At 41.0% G+C, this 21,199-nt stretch overlaps 1 protein-coding gene across 1 annotated transcript; it reads left to right on the top strand.

The window, feature by feature from the left end:
* The first annotated feature begins 1,080 nt into the window (after positions 1-1,080).
* On the top strand, positions 1,081-20,975 carry letmd1 (LETM1 domain containing 1). The gene is made up of 10 exons (XM_034136148.1): positions 1,081-1,213; positions 3,495-3,622; positions 3,823-3,938; positions 11,065-11,147; positions 12,999-13,179; positions 14,250-14,351; positions 16,419-16,571; positions 16,764-16,859; position 17,661; positions 18,879-20,975. Exons 1-10 carry the CDS (start codon positions 1,116-1,118, stop codon positions 18,938-18,940), a joined length of 1,020 nt encoding a protein of 339 aa, XP_033992039.1. The 5' UTR covers positions 1,081-1,115; the 3' UTR covers positions 18,941-20,975.
* The last annotated feature ends 224 nt before the right edge of the window (positions 20,976-21,199 follow it).

Below are 21,199 nucleotides of genomic sequence, written 5' to 3'. Positions count from 1 at the left end.
TTACGTCACCCAGGTAAAATATAAGATATATATGTAATGGTCCCAGTCTGGGAAATTGTGTTGTAACAGCAGCACGAAGACAAGCATTGCACATAAAAACAATGTAAACAATTTATATTATAAGTTAGAATAAGAGCCACTAAGTGAAAGGTGTGTTGACCAATCACAACAGAGCCGGTCAGGCAGCTAACCAATCAGCAGACTGGGATCTGGTTTCAGACAGTGGGTGACAACTACACTGTGTATATGACAAATCTTTGAATTTTTGTATCAAGTTTTGGACATTTCTTACAAGAATTGGATCAATATGGCACCATAGAGGGAAGCCCTCAGAATAAGAAGGCAATACAAACTAATTGGACAACATTTTGACAGACTTATACAGATTTTTTTAAGGGTTGTAAGTTGAAGCACATGTTATCTATGTACCCCGCCTGGTATACCAATCATACACCTGGATCCCTAATAAACACATTCTTTTTACATGCATACATCAAACAGATGTTAAACGCAATTGAATTGGATTGTTATGTGAGGATAAAGGATATGAGAGTCATTACAAGATTCATGGCTTTATTGTCACGTGCACAGTAGTTACAGTGTAGATATGGCAATGAACAACTTAAGTCCCAGGCTATAACACAGATAAAACCAATGACAATAGTGAAAGAAAAAACAGAATATAAATAGTGCAAGAAAGTGTTGCAAGATGTGCAAGTAATTACAAATACAATGTAAATAGTGCAATAAGAGTCTATATACACGTACATGGAATATGATATGAATAAATTGCAAGATGTAACCAGATTTACGGTAACTTAAGGGCTTTTGTGCGTTATACAGTAACGTATTTCCCCCCTGCCCTTTACTGAGTATCATTACGGTAGCTTAATGGCTTTTGAATGGATTTTGAGCGTCATTACGGTAACTGGACGTAGTTTGTCCCTGCCCTTTATTCCCTACACTACGGTAAATGAACGTGATTGGTCCTTGCCCTTTTCACACGTCACTACGGTAAAGGAACGTCATTGGTCCTTGCCCTTTTTACACGTCACTACGGCAAAGGAACGCCATTGGTCCCTGCCCCTCTCTGCCCGTCACTACGGTGATCCAACATGGCGCTGCTGAGCTCCTCGTTGACCCGGTTCTGTTGTCTCAGGACAAACAGGATAAATAATGGACTTTATTCCCCTTACCTGCCCTGTCAGTACAGGTATGTTCTGAGCTATTTAAGCCTCTTTCGTCCACTATCTGTCCCGTTATTCTGCTAGCATTTCACTTGAATCCTTGCTAAGTTTAGCTAGCTTCACTTCAGGAAACCATATACCGGTTTGTCACAAAAACGGTTAATTAACAATACGTAAAATTAGATTAAAACTATATTTTAATTACGGTGATCCACCTTAAACTACCCTTTTAATTATTGATGTGTTAATATATCAGCAGATCAATAGGGTGAGAGATGATTTCCGGTTGTTTTTCTCAAATATTTATTTTCACCAACAAATAACAAATACTGGTAGGTTATCCTCCTGTTTGGATTATGACATGAATTTCACATGATTTTGAACAATTAATAATACAGTAATTGCAAGAACTTAAAATATTGAAATAATAGTTCATACAAATCGTATTTCTTATGTAAAAGAATATTCAAAATTCCTCATTTTGTTCATATTAATAATTTAAACTCATATTTCTGAAATGTTTATTATCAATATTATTGGTAAATATTATATTGAAGCAAGTGAAGGTTAAGTAGGTTTATATATGATTAAAAAAATCAATAATAAAAGGTACATAGCAAAGATTTATTGGGACATATATTATTGTTAAAGGCCTATATAATTACTATTCTTTTTTTTTGTGATCACATTTTGTATGTATTAAACAAATGGTACAATCAATAACATCAAATGCAATACAGTATTTGTATTGCCATCCAGATCACCACATCCCCATTAGATAGTTATCCTAATATGCTTTTGAGGTTCACAATGAGCGAAGTCCACATCTCTGGTGTTGACTCCTTCGCCCCATGTACCCGGGCTGTCGATACTTCTAGATATGTTAGAACCCAGACCTTACGTGAGAGGGAGTGGGGAGGCTTCCAGCGAGCAACCAATTGTTTTGCTGCTGTAAGCCCGGCTAATAGTGCTCGCCTTTTGGTCAGGGTTAAACCCAGGTTGGACAGGTCGTTTAGGATAAGTGTAACAGGTGAATGAGGCACGTTAGTCTCAAATATCGCCGAAAGGTTAGAGGCAACCATCTCCCAGAATAAATAATAATGCATTTTATTTATAGAGCGCTTTTCCTGAAACTCAAAGACACTTTACACAGTCAAAACTAATTAGTTTAGAGAAAGTCTATATGGCCTGCGCTCCCAAGATTTGATTCAGATGCTGGTTCCTAACGTAAGAACAAAACTAGGTAAAACAGCTTTTAAATATGCTGCCCCCACAGCTCGGAATAAAGTACAGAAGGAGCTGAAACTCTCAGATGTAATCACTGTGGGGGAATTCAGGTCAATTTTAAATGGGACCTATCATGCAAAATGCACTTCTGTACGTCTTTTCTACATGAATATGTGTCCCCGGTGTTCCAGGGAACTCACCAAGTGTCAGAAAACACAACCCTCTCTATTTTCCTCCATACCCAAATCTCTAAAAAAGGGGCTGCAACGGATCTGATAAAAACTGATCCAGATTTGAACACTGTCCTGACGTCAGGACGGTGGCGCTACGGCTATTGGGCCAACTCCACCAATCAGGAGGAGACAGCCACGGCCATTGCCGTTCGAAAGCGCTGGAGACGCTGTAGTACATATGCCAGGCCTGTAGATGGTGCTGTTCTCACTGAATCAACCCTTGCTAAAACAGAGCTCAAAAATGTCAAATTGAGCAAAATGAGGCATGGCTAAAATGCATGATCTGTTTGGTATTTTGAAAATAAAAAAGTATAAATATGCCTTATATAGGTATGGTCCTACACTATATTATTCAAATATAGCATGATAGGTCCACTTTAAAGGACAGTGAACACGACACCATTGGTAGATGTGAGCGCTCGTATATCCTAAAATTGTTTTACATTTTGCCAGTTTTTAATGATTTTTAATAGTTTGTTTTATTTCGCATATTGACTGGCTAATGTGCCATTTCATTTGCGTTTTACAGCTGTATTCGTCTGCCTGCATTGTCTGTGTTTTATCTGTTGTAACTTCGTTCATGCTGCCCCTCTAGGCCAGGTCGCTCTTGGAAAATAGATTTTAATCTCAATGAGTCTTTTACCTGGTTGAATAAAGGATATATATATATATAGTTAAAACAACACTTAACATTTATAAAACACAACATTAATTATATATTAAAAGCAAAATAAAAAATGTAACATTCTGTGTTTTTAAATTTAAAAAAAGAGACAATTTCCTGCATTTTAATCCACTTTCCTTCCTGATGTTTTATAATAAATACACTTATTCCCCCTCTCTGCAGACTCTACTCCACGTCTCAAGTCAGACGAGGTTTGGGGCGATACGTCCAGATAGTCAACTCCAAATATGAAAGTTTCCTCAAAACAAGATTTCCTCGCTTCTTCCTGCTCTATCACACTTTTGTGGAAGGTACGATCATCTTTGAACTCCTACATCATTTAAAGGTCCCCTATCATACTCTTTTCCAACAAGAGAGGTTAACTGATGGCGGTCAATGTTACAAATATTACAGAGGTTAACATTGACCGCCATCAGTTTGTTCTCTCCACATATTTCTTATCATCAGCTTTCACATTACCTTAATTGATGTTTTAATTGAATGGTTCCAGGGATCAAGCTGCTGTTCAGAGACGGTAAAGAAGTGAGGAGGATAAAAGTGAACATGCACTCTGACAAACTGCAGTTCAAGGATCTGCCCTACAGGGACATGGAGAAGCTCCGACAGGTCAGTCCTTTATCAAATATGATCACACAATCACCAGATACTGAGGCAGGTGTATATCAGTATGTAGTGTCTCTACTTTAAAGAGTCCTCTCCTGCTGATGTTCAGGTGTATATCAGTATGTAGTGTCTCTACTTTAAAGAGTCCTCTCCTGCTGATGTTCAGGTGTATATCAGTATGTAGTGTCTCTACTTTAAAGAGTCCTCTCCTGCTGATGTTCAGGTGTATATCAGTATGTAGTGTCTCTACTTTAAAGAGTCCTCTCCTGCTGATGTTCAGGTGTATATCAGTATGTAGTGTCTCTACTTTAAAGAGTCCTCTCCTGCTGATGTTCAGGTGTATATCAGTATGTAGTGTCTCTACTTTAAAGAGTCCTCTCCTGCTGATGTCCAGGTGTATATCAGTATGTAGTGTCTCTACTTTAAAGAGTCCTCTCCTGCTGATGTTCAGGTGTATATCAGTACGTAGTGTCTCTACTTTAAAGAGTCCTCTCCTGCTGATGTTCAGGTGTATATCAGTATGTAGTGTCTCTACTTTAAAGAGTCCTCTCCTGCTGATGTTCAGGTGTATATCAGTATGTAGTGTCTCTACTTTAAAGAGTCCTCTCCTGCTGATGTTCAGGTGTATATCAGTATGTAGTGTCTCTACTTTAAAGAGTCCTCTCTTGCTGATGTCCAGGTGTATATCAGTATGTAGTGTCTCTACTTTAAAGAGTCCTCTCCTGCTGATGTTCAGGTGTATATCAGTATGTAGTGTCTCTACTTTAAAGAGTCCTCTCCTGCTGATGTCCAGGTGTATATCAGTATGTAGTGTCTCTACTTTAAAGAGTCCTCTCCTGCTGATGTTCAGGTGTATATCAGTATGTAGTGTCTCTACTTTAAAGAGTCCTCTCCTGCTGATGTTCAGGTGTATATCAGTATGTAGCGTCTCTACTTTAAAGAGTCCTCTCATGCTGATGTTCAGGTGTATATCAGTATGTAGTGTCTCTACTTTAAAGAGTCCTCTCCTGCTGATGTTCAGGTGTATATCAGTATGTAGTGTCTCTACTTTAAAGAGTCCTCTCCTGCTGATGTCCAGGTGTATATCAGTATGTAGTGTCTCTACTTTAAAGAGTCCTCTCCTGCTGATGTCCAGGTGTATATCAGTATGTAGTGTCTCTACTTTAAAGAGTCCTCTCCTGCTGATGTCCAGGTGTATATCAGTATGTAGTGTCTCTACTTTAGTTTATCCCTTTAGATTGTCACAGACGTTAATGAACACACCTCTGAAACCTTTGGGATTTAATACCCGTAAAGCACTGCTGTCGTATCTCAGATCAAACGATCATGGCGACCTCCAATATAACTTACTATATTCTGCAAGAGAGTGGACCTGGTGCTACTTACCAGCTGTTATCTCTGGAGACTGTTCCGTCAGGGATTGATCCTCAACCAAGGAGACAGGACACTGGAATCAATCTGGACTCAGGACTCAAGCTATGTGGGGACGGGTTACATTTCCTGCTGATTTGTAGTGTTCATTTCGTTGACTAAAACTATGACGAAATATGTTTGTCAACGACCTTTTTTTCCATGTCTAAAACGAGACGATGACGAGACGGCACCGACGGCAGTAAACAATAACTGTAACGAAATCAACATGCAATATCGCGCGGCGGTACATTTGAATTACACCGGGCAGCGGCACACTGTGAACTGTCAGGAAGGCTCCGGTCTAACTCACCTTATTTAACAGAAAGGAAAATGGCAACAACAGGGCTTGGGAGCAGTGGTCGCGTTAACCAAATACCCCCCCCCCCGTCAGCGCGAGTGAGTGACGAGTTGTGTACAGACCCGACGGGTAATAATGGATTATGACGGAAATGTTACGATCCTGTCGGTCAAAATGACTGACAACGAAAAAGTCTAACGCCACCACTGCTTGGGAGAAAGAAACGATGCGATATTTGGGCCCATTTTCGCTACAATGAGGCTGAGAAACAAAGCGAATGCATTGTTTTATCAGAAGGGAAGCAATGTGGCCATAAAACAGCTGGTAAAAACACCACAAACCAGATACTCTGCAAAGCTGCTCTCTTAATCATTCAAACTGTGTTTTTCATCAAATAAGGACAAGATATAATCTTATTGTGAAATAAATTTGACTAAAATTACAAATTATTGGTTTTGGCTAGACTAGTTTGACTGAAATGTTCTATATAATCTGATGACTAAAAAAGACTCATGTCAACAGTTTTTTTCATTGATAAAAAGTAGACTAAAATAGTTAGTTGTCTTTGACTAAAATAAGACTAAAATGCTCAGACTTTTAGTCGACTAAAACTTGACTAAATAAAAACAGGATGAATGTGACTAAATATGACTAAAACTAACAAGGACATTTGATACAGGACTAAGACTAAAACTAAATACAAAAATAGCTGACAAAATTAACACTAGTCACTTATTCAGTAATAATCAGAGGGCTACATGGACCTTTATTTGCCTTTCACAAGTGTGAACAGGTAGTTTTATTAAAAGTGTTACAAGTTATAACACCACACAATAATAATGATAATAGAATACGTTTTGCTCAGATATGTTATATCCGATCCGTCTAGGTTTTGCTGTACTACTAGTTAGCGTTAGCCAGGTTGTTCAGTCTTCGAGCAAGAGGAACTGCCTCTCCTCCGTTTTCTTGTCGTCTTTATACCCTGTTGCCAACATCCTGTTCGTGCTTCAGCTATAGAGGAAGCGCGTACTTAGTTTAACCGGCACGATAGCTGTTAAAGCCCAAATAAGGATTTTCTATACATCCTGCTATACTGCTATTGCGTTAAACTATACGATACATGACTATGGCATACAGAGTTTTAACACAGTTTTTAACATATTTAAGCTTTATATAATAAAATACATTGTTCCATTTTCTACCTTTCTTCAACAGTCTCCTTTGGAACTATGTCTTTTCTTCTATTCTTCCTACTTCATCCTTGGTCTTGGTATCCGTCCTCCCGGTACCCTTCTGTCTCCCGGGTGTCCTTTGTAGCTTCTTCCATCATGACCATCTGTGGTTCCATCCGGCCCATGCGCTTCCCGAGTTGTCTCGGACTTCTCCATAGCATCCCTCTCGTTCTGGGTCTGTCAGCATATACACGTTTCCACATCCATCATCGGTGATAGCAAAGTATGAGCTGTCGGAGTTGGTTTTGAAACATGTCACTTGGAGGCTTTTGATTCCCTCCTTTGTGTTGAATTCTTTGTCACCTTTATTCTGCCACATCATTGCTGAGCGATTATGTAGAGCTCGGTGCCGGTTTGCATCGTACTTCCAGATGTAAGTTAAGCGGGGGAAACCTCTTTCCCCATAGCGGAATCCCGCGAGAGTGTCCCAGTTCTTTGGATTGGTGAAGTACCTGATGGGGCACTTTTTGTATCCTCCGGTGGGACTATGGGTGTACAGCACTATTCTTCCTGTGGCTTGTTCACCATTCGGGTGCCAGTCATCCCCATCCTCCTTTTCTGGGAGAACTAACGGGTTGTTCTGGTTTTGGAAATCATTTTCCTCTGAAACCTTTTTCATCTGAGGTTTCAAGGCATCCCTTGCTTGTATATTCACGGGAGGTTCTTCATTGTCCAGCCATTTCCCGTATGGCGGACACCTTTCTTTTGGGCGGATGAAGTAGTCGCCTCCCCATGTGGCTATCACCCACCCTGGCGGGACATCATGTGATATTCCTACGGGCTCCCCGGCAACATACTCTCCTGCCCCTGACGCGCATGGTTTTGCGTCCGCTGGCTCACATTTATTTTTTGTCTCGTCTGTGAATTTGAAGGCGACTTGTTTTCTCACCTTTTCTTCGTCTTTGTGGGGAGGTTGCTCAACATCTTCTAGTTGAGCCGCGGCTTCTTGAATCGTCTCAGGTAGTGGGGACTTGGTTCCAGGGTCATCTCTTCTTTGAGGAACGGTGTATTCCAATTTAACTTGGATTCGTTTACTAGGCGGCTCACCCTGAGTAGAGCTCTTGATGTTTGATGTGTTGTCTCGTTTCTTTTGGCGGATATTCAAAGGAGATTTTTCCGCCTCTGCCCTTTTCTCGTTCATCAGTTGGTCTCTGGCTTGGTGATCGAGCCAGTGTGATGACCTGACTGAGGAGAGGCGGGGGTCCATGTCTGGGTGATAGAATGACATTGGCACCATGGTCAGGTCTGTCATGTTTTTGGTGTCGAAGCTGAAGGGGCCTATTCTCTCTGGGCTGCGTTGGAATACCTTCTTCTGCTGGGTCCCTTGTATCTGGTCCGATCCCATGTTCAGTCCCTCCATCACGGTGGCGCACTTCTGTAGATACCCTGGGCGGATTGGGGCTCCCAGGTCTATCGAGCTTGATTCCCCCGAGCTGTCCGGCTCTGATTTCGGTGAGTGTTTGCCAGTTGAGGTTGAGGACCTCGACGTAATAGGAGATCTCCTCTTCATCGAGGATGTGGAGGGGAGACAGACATTCCTGGGATCCCTGTCCTCCTTCTGCCAGGAGCTCTGGGGTCCAGTTGTGTCCGGTTCCCTCGCCCTGGTACTCCATCCCATCATCGCTTTCAGTGGGTCCCCGCTGTTCTTGGTAGTCTTGGATTCCACTGCGTATCTCTTCATTGCTTGAATAGTGGCCTGCCATTCTGGTTTCCACATGGTTCGCTCACTTTGTACGATTTGTATTATCTCTACTGAGCTTCCTTCCTCAGTGAACGCTTGTATCGCTCCCTCTGCATCACAGTACGGGCAGATACCTTTCCTCCCAGATGAACTGTGGAGGCTAAACTTGTGCACATGCGATACTGACTGGAGCGCTCCTTCCTGCAGATCTTCCTTCACAATGATGTTTGCTTTGCCGTCCGCTTCGTCGGAGATGTTCAATAACTGCGTCTGGTTTTGCATTTTCTGGCCTGCTGCTCTTTGAGGGTTCGTGGTTTCTCAGCTGTCTCTGACTTTCTGTGCTCTTCAACTCTCACAGCTGTTACCTTTATACTGGCGAGTCTCCTTCTCCTTTCTTCCTCTTTCTAACTTCCCCTTTTTCTTTCTGATCTCTCACTTTCCTCCCCTTCCATCCTTGTTCCTGTTGAACACAAGAAGGGGGGGTTCGTTTTTCGTAACCTTCCTCTTTTCTGCCCTTTCTCCTTCGTGGAGGAGTTACTCCATCTGTATATTTTCTAGCAGGGAGCGAGGCAGCACTGGGGGGGGGGTTTATCTGACATGTCTGTCCTATCAGAACCCCTGTAGGTTTCCACTATGTTATTATTTTATCTTTATTAACATCTGCCCTTGTCTCTCCTGGTATTCACTTTTTCATATCTGGGTGCAGGACTTCTAGCTCATACTTTGAGCGGTGGATCTAAATTTCTTCTTTGCCTTGGGAAGTCAGAACTTTGACTTTAGTGATAGTGATTGAGGTGCTCATCATTGTCTCCTTTTCAGGATCTACTCTCTGGGTGCCTGCTGTCACCCAGTCCATCTGTTGGGCCTGTGTTTCCTCATCACTGTTCATTGATCTCCACTGCGGGTTCCCGTCTGGCCCTTTTCTAGAGAATATTCCTCCTCATCTTCTGAGTCCTAGTTTCCCATTCCTTGGTTGATTCCCATTCATCAAGGCTAGTGTTTCCCATGCGTAATGCTTGGGTGATTGCTTTACCTAGTGTTTGGTGGCCTATAATACACTTCCATCTTTCATTCTATGATACTCCCTCCCTTGGAAGTTTTCCAACTTCCGATTTTCATCTAGAGTTCCCTTCTTCCAAAGGGCGCTCTCCCTTCCCACCTTGCTCCGGATTTGGTATGTCCAGTGACTCCAGGTGGGTCATGCTTAGGTCAGAGGTGTTAGTTCTCAAGGTTTCACATCCTGCTATATTGCTATTGCGTTAAACTATACGATACATGACTATGGCATACAGAGTTTTAACACAGTTTTTAACATATTTAAGCTTTATATAATAAAATACGTTGTTCCATTTTCTACCTTTCTTCAACAGTCTCTACTTTAAAGAGTCCTCTCCTGCTGATGTTCAGGTGTATATCAGTATGTAGTGTCTCTACTTTAAAGAGTCCTCTCCTGCTGATGTTCAGGTGTATATCAGTATGTAGTGTCTCTACTTTAAAGAGTCCTCTCCTGCTGATGTTCAGGTGTATATCAGTATGTAGTGTCTCTACTTTAAAGAGTCCTCTCCTGCTGATGTTCAGGTGTATATCAGTATGTAGTGTCTCTACTTTAAAGAGTCCTCTCCTGCTGATGTCCAGGTGTATATCAGTATGTAGTGTCTCTACTTTAAAGAGTCCTCTCCTGCTGATGTCCAGGTGTATATCAGTATGTAGTGTCTCTACTTTAAAGAGTCCTCTCCTGCTGATGTTCAGGTGTATATCAGTATGTAGTGTCTCTACTTTAAAGAGTCCTCTCCTGCTGATGTTCAGGTGTATATCAGTATGTAGTGTCTCTACTTTAAAGAGTCCTCTCCTGCTGATGTTCAGGTGTATATCAGTATGTAGTGTCTCTACTTTAAAGAGTCCTCTCCTGCTGATGTTCAGGTGTATATCAGTATGTAGTGTCTCTACTTTAAAGAGTCCTCTCCTGCTGATGTTCAGGTGTATATCAGTATGTAGTGTCTCTACTTTAAAGAGTCCTCTCCTGCTGATGTTCAGGTGTATATCAGTATGTAGTGTCTCTACTTTAAAGAGTCCTCTCCTGCTGATGTTCAGGTGTATATCAGTATGTAGTGTCTCTACATGTCTCCATGCTTTAATGTTCAAAAAGCTCTTTATTCTTCTCATACTGCCTGTGCTGCAGCACCTCTTTTCACCCTCTGTCTGAAACCAGAGCTGCTCTGATTGGTTAGCTGGCCGGCTCTGTTGTGATTGGTCAACCTCCTTAGAGATGTCTCGCCCCAAAGCCTATCACGTACAATGTGTTGGAGCGCTAGCCAATAGGAGCGCCAGTGTTCTATAGTGATGTCACCATGTTCCAGAAGTAAACAAAGGAGTCCAACTGCAGACCATTTACAAACAAACAAACAAACAAACAAACAAACAAACAAATAGCAGACTTTTTTTAACGTATCTCTGAAACTGATTTGAAACGTTTGATCTAACGGCAGCTCTTCTTCTGTCCCTCAGTTCCGCAGAGACTTGGGGAAGGCCCTTCCTCTGCTGGTGATCTCCATCCCTCCCTTTGCCAACTACCTGGTGTTCCTCCTGATGTGAGTCACTGTCAATCCCCCTGCTCTTCATCACCATGCTCTTCATCACCATGCGCTTCATCACCATGCTCTTCATCACCATGAATGTTTACTTTCCTCCCTGTTAAGTCTTAAAACAGGTTTAAATATCCTTATTCTGGAAATTGAAAAGACAAGTGGGTTTAAAGGCCAAAGATGTAAAACGGGAACATGTGTTGTCTGGGGATTCAAAATGGAGGAAAGAGAAGGATTCAAAATGGAGGAAAGGAATGTAAAAAGGTTAGAAAAGTGTCAAAAGAACTATAACCTCACGGGAAGACTCGGGGTCCATCAGGGGTCCATCAGGGGTCCATCAGGGGTCCATCAGGGGTCTGCAACCTTTTTGACCAAAAGAGCCATTTTGCCCCCTTTTCCAACAATTTATTTTGTCTGGAGCCGCAAAACATATTTGATAGCTTGATCGCTTATAAAGTTGTATTTGTTACATCATAGACTAAAACTACAGTTTTTTTGCATTTATTATTTATTACATTATAAAACTGTTAACCTCTAATAAGAAACAAAGAACTCTTATAAGGAGAATTAAAAAAATACACAGGCATTTAAAATAAATCAACACAGCACTTGGGAGTCCTCTGCACACTTGAAGAAAAAAAATACAATTCAAATTGACCCACTTTTAAATAAATAAAACCTATAGCTGCACCCTGAAAAGAGTTAAAGGTGGGGTAGGTAAGTTTGAGAAACCGGCTCGAGTGCGCTAGAATTTGAAAATACACAGCCTGAGAAAATCTGCCACTTCCTCACAGAGCCCCTCCTCCAACACACACGAACGCGCACATGACCAATGAGGGCACGAGATAAGTTTGTGCACAGATGGAAGGCTGACAGGCAGGTAGGCCATCCAGTTATTTTAGCCGGGCCGGCTCAGATGATTGGTCGTGCTTTTCACAGTACCACAGCTTCCACAGATGAAATTTTTTATGGATTTGTTGTCAAAGCACTTCAGATATTCATTGCTATCGGGATGTTAAGAGCATTCCATGGAATATAACAAGTGTATCTCGAGCCGGTTTCTCAAACTTACCTACCCCACCTTTAACTGATTGCATTATGATGAAGATCGTCAGCTGTCTTCCTCTTCCGTGTTTTCCCTCAATACGTAAAGCTGCAGCACCTTTGACAACTCCTCTCCACATATCAAACATCCCGGTAAGCCAGCATCGTTTGCTGTGAAAGCAGATAACTCTAATCACGCAGAATTAAACCCTCTGTGTTCCTCCGGTACTTTGATGTATCCATAGTTCGCTCATCGATCCGGGGGTCAGGTTATTCACCTGGCGCGGGACCGTAGCAGGATGTGACGCATCTTTTAGTTGACCTAACTAAAACCGTTTGGTTAATTTTTGTACGTGTCACAGCATCACCTCAAAATACAAGATACGAAACATTTTCAACCGTGCAACAACATTTAAATAGTCCTACAAATACTTTTATTTGATTTCCTTCTTATTTTTGTCTAAGCTCAAGGGAGCCAGAGCAGAGGGCTGAAAGAGCCGCAGGTTGCCGACCCCTGAGCTAGAGGAAAGTGAGAGTCTGGTGAGGGGTATTCCCAAATATCTGGAACAAACTCCCAGAAAGCTGCAGGTCCGCTGCAACTCTCACTACTTTCAGATCCAGGCTGAAGACTTTTCTGTTTGAACTATTCACATCTCACTCTGCGCTGTAACTTTTATTAATGTACCTGTTATTCATGTTTTATTATCTTAGCTTTTTAATGTTTAAGGTAAAGCACTGCGTTGTGTTGAAAAGTGCTGTATAAATAACCTTGCCTTGCCCCCCCCCCCCCCCCCCCCCCCCCTCCCCCTGCAGGTACTTCTTCCCCCGGCAGCTCCTGATCCCTCACTTCTGGACCCCCCGGCAGCAGCTGGAGTTTCGGGGTGTGTCCCATTCGGTGCGGGTCCAGCAGCACCAGCCCGTCCTCTCTGGGCTGCAGAACCTGAAGGTCTGTGAGGGGGTTCTGCAGAAACGCCTGCAGGACCTCTGCGTCAAAGTAAGAGAGCACCAGAGAACACAGAAGTCACCAAAGATCAAAGATTCAAAGGTTTTATTGTCATATGCACATCCTGTTTAGATTATGATTTGAGCTACACATGATTATGCTCCATTAATAAGATCATCTTGAAGACGATTAAGTTGTGAGAACTTAATTTAAAACTGTATTCAAAGTTGAACCCATTTATTTTTGACTTGCCTCTTTACAAACTGCTTAACCTGTTAAGCCCCAAAGCCCCCGTCGAATTAAAATTAAAAAAATTAATAAAAAAATAAAATAAAAAAAAGTTTTTTTATTTTTTATTAATTTTTTTTATTTTTATTTTTTTCTTTGGATGGAATGAATACCTATGGTGATAATTCAATGTAATACATCATTTTTATAGTCTGGTACCTGAAAAAGGTCAAATGGCACTGATGGAACCAGATGTACCCAAATGTGCCGAAAGCTTATTCCGCCTGGAACTTTTTTTTGCTAAACCTCTCTAAAAAGGTCAAATTTAACTTGTTTTGCCTCAATCTTGATACAGGGTACTTATTATATGTTACATCTCACAGATGTGACCTTGCTTTGATAAAAGAAATTATTCATATAACCCTTTTAGAAGTGAAGTTGTAGTCATTTGTTTTGGGCATGTCATTTTCGAGCCTGAAACCTGAAAAACAGGCTCGGGGCTCAACAGGTTGATCCAATAGACTTGAGTTGTTTCGTTAATCTTAATTCAAAGGTTTCATTAGTAACATGTATTAAATCCAGCCACTAGATGTCAGTGATGCTAGACTAATGAACATGACTGATTCACAATCATAATTAGTTTTTATTCTGAGCCTTTTATAAAAGCTTTGTTTTGCTTTTTGGGGAAATGATTGGTGGAAGTAAATGAATCCAGAGTGTTCCCACTTCCTTTGCCTCCTCCCACACGCTCTGTCTGAGGGATCATTCAAAAGCTTGCTTCCTCTTCTGCTCATGAACTTGTTTTACCTTCATGTTCTAGCTTCATGTGTGCACACAGAACCAAAGAGTGATAAAGAGTGATAAACGGAGTGATAAAGTGAGTCTCTCTCCAGGTGCAGAACGGAGCGACTCCTCAGGTTTCTGAAATCCTGGCCGTGAAAAAACTATTCTCCGGACCGCCGCTGGGCATCAAGAGGATGAGCAGCGAGCAGATGGTCAGTGACTCACTAACTAACTCACTAACTCACTAACTAACTGACTCACTAACTCACTAACTAACTCACTAACTAACTGACTCACTAACTCACTAACTCACTAACTAACTGACTCACTAACTAACTCACTAACTAACTGACTCACTAACTAACTCACTAACTAACTGACTCACTAACTAACTCACTAACTAACTCACTAACTAACTGACTCACTAACTCACTAACTAACTCACTAACTAACTCACTAACTAACTGACTCACTAACTCACTCACTAACTCACTAACTAACTGACTCACTAACTCACTAACTAACTCACTAACTAACTGACTCACTAACTCACTAACTAACTCACTAACTAACTGACTCACTAACTCACTAACTAACTCACTAACTAACTCACTAACTAACTGACTCACTAACTCACTAACTAACTCACTAACTAACTGACTCACTAACTCACTAACTAACTCACTAACTAACTGACTCACTAACTCACTAACTCACTGACTCACTAACTCACTAACTCACTAACTAACTGACTCACTAACTCACTAACTCACTAACTAACTGACTCACTAACTAACTCACTAACTAACTGACTCACTAACTAACTCACTAACTAACTGACTCACTAACTAACTCACTAACTAACTCACTAACTAACTGACTCACTAACTCACTAACTAACTCACTAACTAACTCACTAACTAACTGACTCACTAACTCACTCACTAACTCACTAACTAACTGACTCACTAACTCACTAACTAACTCACTAACTAACTGACTCACTAACTCACTAACTAACTCACTAACTAACTGACTCACTAACTCACTAACTAACTCACTAACTAACTCACTAACTAACTGACTCACTAACTCACTAACTAACTCACTAACTAACTGACTCACTAACTCACTAACTAACTCACTAACTAACTGACTCACTAACTCACTAACTCACTGACTCACTAACTCACTAACTCACTAACTAACTCACTAACAAACTCACTAACTAACTGACTCACTAACTCACTAACTAACTCACTAACTAACTGACTCACTAACTCACTAACTAACTCACTAACTCACTCACTAACTAACTCACTAACACTAACTCACTAACTAACTCACTAACTAACTCACTAACTAACTCACTAACTCACTCACTAACTAACTCACTAACTAACTCACTAACTCACTCACTAACTAACTCACTAACTAACTCACTAACTAACTCACTCACTAACTCACTAACTAACTCACTAACTAACTGACTCACTAACTCACTAACTAACTGACTCACTAACTCACTCACTAACTCACTAACTAACTCACTCACTAACTCACTCACTAACTAACTCACTAACTAACTCACTAACTAACTCACTAACTAACTCACTAACTAACTCACTAACTAACTGACTCACTAACTGACTCACTAACTCACTAACTAACTCACTAACTAACTGACTCACTAACTCACTAACTAACTCACTAACTCACTAACTAACTCACTAACTAATAACTTAATAAAATACTACTCTTACTTAAGTAACATAATGATTGCAGGACTTTTAATTGTAACTGAGTATTTGACGCTGTGTTATTGGTGCTCTTGCTTCAGTGAGAGATCTCAGTACTTCCTCCTCTGGAAAAAGCTCTTGGAAACTTTTATAACAAGTGAAAAGTGGGAAAGTCTGTGAATCACAAACTGGAACTATTTGTGTCACGATGGAGAAAGTGGACTGATTTCGTAAAACCGCATCGGCCAGATTTGATTTTTTACAAACGTATGATTTTCCTGTGAAGTCCTGACCGCTCCCTAATGTTCGTATTGTTCGTACTTTTTACTGTTTTTAAGGCATTTCGGACAGACAAACTTAAGATGTACAATTACTATGTCTTGAAAAAACACTGTGTAATTGTTTTGTATACAAAATATATATAACAAAAAAACTGAAAAGTGTGAAAGTCACCCGATCCGTAGAAACCCAGGTAGATCTGAAAGTAATGGCAGCATGAAATCTGAACATGTGTTCCTCTCTCCTGCGTTTCTTCCTCAGAGGCTCGTCTCTCCGCTCCTCTTCCTCACCCCTCGTCTCCCCAGCTTCCTGATGTCTCGCCGGCTGCAGCGTCACGGATCACAACTTCTGCATCTGGACCGAGCTCTGAGTCGCATGGGAGTCCAGAAACCTGAGCGAGGCCGAGTCAGACAGGTCAGTCTTCTCTCAGTGTCTTAATGTGTGTATATGTATACATGTGTCTATGGATTGTGTATATATAGGTATATACATATTTTTATATATATTTGTATTTTATATTCGGGATGGTGGGAAACGGTATTTTGATCTCTCCGTCTGTGCACACAAACTGAAAGGTTGACTTTGATGATGCTCTCCCTGCTTCAGGCGTGTTTCCTGCGCGGCCTGTACTCCAGCAGTCTGAATGTACATAAGTGCAGAGAGTGGATGTCCCGATGGATAACATGTAAAAAGCCATCAAAGGTGTGTGTGTGTGTGTGTGTGTGGGTGTGTGTGTGTGTGTGTGGTGTGTGTGTGTGTGTGTGTGTTGTGTGTGTGTGTGTGTGTGTGTGTGTGTGTGTGTGTGTGTGTGTGTGTGTGTGTGTGTGTGTGTGTGTGTGTGTGTGTGTGTGTGTGTGTGTGTGTGTGTGTGTGTGTGTGTGTGTGTGTGTGTGTGTGTGTGTGTGTGTGTGTGTGTGTGTGTGTGTGGTGTGTGTGTGTGTGTGTGTGTGTGTGTGTGTGTGTGTGTGTGTGTGTGTGTGTGTGTGTGTGTGTGTGTGTGTGTGTGTGTGTGTGTGTGTGTGTGTGTGTGTGTGTGTGATGATTCAGGAGATTGAAGGCAGAGCGATAAACAAAAGAAGCGTCTGATTGGTTGTCTTGCGAATCAGGCGCTTCTTTCTTAAAGTGGACCTATCATGGTATATTTAAATAATATAGTGTAGGACCATACCTATATAAGGCATATTTATACGTTTCTGTTTTCAAAATACCAAACAGATCATGCATTTTAGCCATGCCTCATTTTGCTCAATTTTTTTAGCTCTGTTCTGCAAGGGCTGATTCAGTGAGAACAGCACCATCTACAGGCCTGGCATATGTACTACAGCGTCTCCAGCGCTTTCCAATGGCAATGGCCGTGGCTGTCTCCTCCTGATTGGTGGAGTTGGCCCAATAGCCGTAGCGCCACCGTCCTGACGTCAGGACAGTGTTCAAATCTGGATCAGTTTTTATCAGATCCGTTGCAGCCCCTTTTTTAGAGATTTGGGTATGGAGGAAAATAGAGAGGGTTGTGTTTTCTGACACTTGGTGAGTTCCCTGGAACACCGGGGACACATATTCATGTAGAAAGTGCATTTTGCATGATAGGTCCCCTTTAAATGAACACCCTCTATTTTTCAGTTGTTAAATCTGCACAGAAACTGAGATTATGATGAATAGATATCATCCAGTGTTTCACAGAAAGGACAATAGTAGTTTCCCTTGATTGAATTTGAGTGACCTGGACCTGAAAAGTCCTTGAGTTGATATTATAGAAGTTGTGAGAGTCGTTCTTTATTCCATGCATGCTTTTAACTTGTCTATACCAAGTGCCGACATTACCCACAATGCATTTGTAGTCATCAAACCCATCTAATGAGGAACCTAAGTGACTTTACTGCACAAAAATGGAAGAAATATCAAACCTCTCGTCTATTTAAGTATTCCTCCGTCATATAATCCTGTGTGTGGTGTCTCTGTGAGGCCTGTGTGTTCAACTTGTGTATTAACTTCTCAGGGTTCTTACGGTCATTACAAACCTGGAAAAGTCATGGAAATTCAAAATGCTAATGCCAGGCCCTGGAAAAGTTATGGAAAACTTTTTTCTCAAAGTTTTGGAAAAGTCATGGAAATTTAACTAAAGTTGCATCAAATATAATTTATATTTTATCTAATCGCCGAAATAGTAATACTATAATGATAATAAATACTGTATGGTATAGTAATAAAACGTGAAATGGCATTTAACTGACGAGGTGTTTTGCTGGTGAGAGATTTGAGTTGCTTTAGCGTGTAGAAGCTAGTAAGCCTATTGGATTTGTTTTAGATAGGCACGACATGTTTCAGATGCAGACCTTATTTTCCTGTTCCATGTTAAAATAAACCATTTTCAGTGGAACCACTGAGAAAGAGTCATGTTTTGGTCATGGAGAATGAGGTAAAGGTCCTGGAGAAGTCATTGAAAATGAGGTAAAGGTCATGGAGAAGTCATTGGTGAGAAAGTGTATGAACCCTGAATACTTTAGGGACTTTCTTTTAGGAGAAAGCTGTTCTTAGTTCATCTTAAGTTTGCTTTGTAACTTGGCCTTTCTTCCTTTTCAAGTCACTAAACATTATCTACTAAGTTTGCCAAGTCCTCTCTCCCGGTTCTTTGTACATGTTGTTTCTTCCCTTTGTGCCCGTAGTCGAGGAGGGAACATCACAGATCTATAAGGTAACTCTCTGTTCTCTCTGTGTCCCCCTCAGACTCCGAGGTGTCTCTGCTCTTGCACAGCATCGTATTCCTCTCTGCAAACTACCGCCACTGACAGGAAGTCCAGTGCAACCTGCTTCCTGAAGAGCTGTCCACGTGTCCTTCGTCTCGCCGGGGGAAAAAAAAACACATTTTTTTAAACACAGTTTTTGCCAAAATAATGAGGTTGAAGAGAAGAGAAGCGATGCATGGTTGCAGACGAGAGAAATCACGTTGATTGTGGAATTAGAACCGTCCGGCGTGCCGGTTGTTGTTCACCAAATCACAGGGTTTACTTTGGGGGGAAAGCATGAATGTGTGTTTATCAGAGGAGAGGTACATCGGGTGCATTTTTGACTTTTGGGGGATTATTTAAATTGAAATGAAAAGTTGTCACCTTGAATATAACGAGAACAAATTATAAATAAATAGTTAGTTGTACAAAAATAATTTAAATCGCATTGTTTTCCATCAATTCAGTCCACGTGGTCCAAGAGCAGAGAAATACATATTTGGGATTATGATTCATTTTGATGCACCGAGCTGTTCAGGTCAAATTCAATACATGTCGCTGTTTCTCCATCAATGTTTAATATCCGGCTTTCCTCATTTACCTCTGAGCTCACACAGTACAGCCCGCAGAGAGTTAACATTTGACTTGTGGCAAAAGGTCTGCACACGGATAAATATCTAATTTTTTCTTTTACATATCAGAGTTTAGCTTCTCATGCATTCTCTCTCAAAGCTGGTCAAAGAGGAGATGTGATGCAACGGGAAGTAGTTTAGACAAATACAAAACAAGATGGATGCTAAAAAAATAAAGATTATGTTTTTGCAAAGACGGATGTTGTTTTGGGAGAATTTACTGTGACGGCACTTTAATTAATTGTTTACTTTTCTTCTGACTGAAGCGCAACCTGACATTAAAGCGATGGATCTGATGTTCTCAAATGCATGTACACGTCTGCAACACTACGCCCTGCTCCCTGTGAGGAACCTCTGTGCTGAAGTGTTCTTTCAACAGGGTCAATTAAAGGGATGATTGGATTGTTTTGAAGTGTGTTTGTATGAGGTACTTCGCATTAAATGATTCTAATTGTTCGCATATTTATAATACTTTCACCGCTTTACCTTGCCCTCAAACACAACATGACATTAAGACTTCTAATGCCTATCAAAAGACACCAAACGAACACAGAGAGACACGCACACTCAGAATAATGTGAAACAGAACATTTGAGACGAGCAGGAGAATAAACCAGCAGGTGTTTGATATTCTCTCTTTAAAGATCCCTTAATCCATTGATTTAAAAACCCTCAATCTGGTTGGTTAGTCTGTGTTATTGTGGGACTTTGAGGAAACAAAACGTACCCTTTTTAACACACATAAGTCACTAAATAACAGAAACTAACTCAACTATAGAGCCAGCAGCAGATCAGAAACTCCTGCGGTCTTAAATTACTTTGAGGTTGGTGTCTCGGTTCCCGTCAGAAAGAGATGTTTTAGAGCAAAGTCAAGATATAGAAATAAGGTTTATTGCTCAGTACTTTTCTAGGTTAACAGTCATTTGTACGTGTGTATCAAGAAGAAATACAAAGACAGGCAACCGTCAAGAACATGAAGATAGGTTATAAGAATTAGAGTAGAAATATGAAGAGTTCAGAGCATGACTTGAGGATTTGCACGAGTGAAAAGCTGTGAAAGTAAAGAGCTTTTTAAACCTTAAAGCATGGAGACATGTCACAGTAGAGACACTGATACCTGTGGATTTAGATTTGTAGGAGTCTTAAATGCATATCCACTACAGGTCAGATGAGAAATACCTCATTTAAACACCCTATAAATCATCAAACTGTCCCTTTATTTGATCTTAATCTCACTTCAGGATCTCACTCAGACGTTTCCTCCCCTACAACTACAGGAAGTTTAAATTGTGAAATGCTGTTTGCTTCCTGTGCTTTTCACAAGAAGCAACACATCTGAAATAATAATATAAGCTGCAAAAGTTATTTTCCGTTTAATATATCAGGTTTTTGAATGTTGTGTTTCTGTGCCAATATTACACACACTGGATCGCAACTGTGTCTAAAATAAAAACCTGTAAATGGTGCGTTCATGGCCTCTGTTTGTGTTTTTATGAAGGTGAAATAATCACTCACTAACTTACTCACTAACTCATTTACTAACTCACTCACTAAGGCCCAATCCCAAACCACGTTCGCGCGGAGGGTCCGCCACATTGCTGTTCCAAACCAACGAGTGTGGAGCGGTGTGGAGGGGGAGTGGGCTATCAAGCCCTCAAACAGCTAGTACTCTGCATCGGTGCTGACTGGA

This window comes from Trematomus bernacchii, unplaced genomic scaffold (genome assembly GCF_902827165.1).
Source record: "Trematomus bernacchii unplaced genomic scaffold, fTreBer1.1, whole genome shotgun sequence".
NCBI lineage: Eukaryota > Metazoa > Chordata > Actinopteri > Perciformes > Nototheniidae > Trematomus > Trematomus bernacchii.
This window is presented reverse-complemented; position numbering and strand designations above follow the sequence as displayed.

What these genes read in the sequence shown, in the direction of transcription:
- letmd1 (XM_034136148.1), top strand. Translation starts at nt 1,116, where the DNA reads ATGGCGCTGCTGAGCTCCTCGTTGACCCGGTTCTGTTGTCTCAGGACA. An exon ending in ACATGGAGAAGCTCCGACAG is followed by an intron (nt 3,939 to 11,064) that starts GTCAGTCCTTTA and finishes TCTGTCCCTCAG; the next exon opens with TTCCGCAGAGACTTGGGGAA. An exon ending in AGCGAGGCCGAGTCAGACAG is followed by an intron (nt 16,572 to 16,763) that starts GTCAGTCTTCTC and finishes TCCCTGCTTCAG; the next exon opens with GCGTGTTTCCTGCGCGGCCT.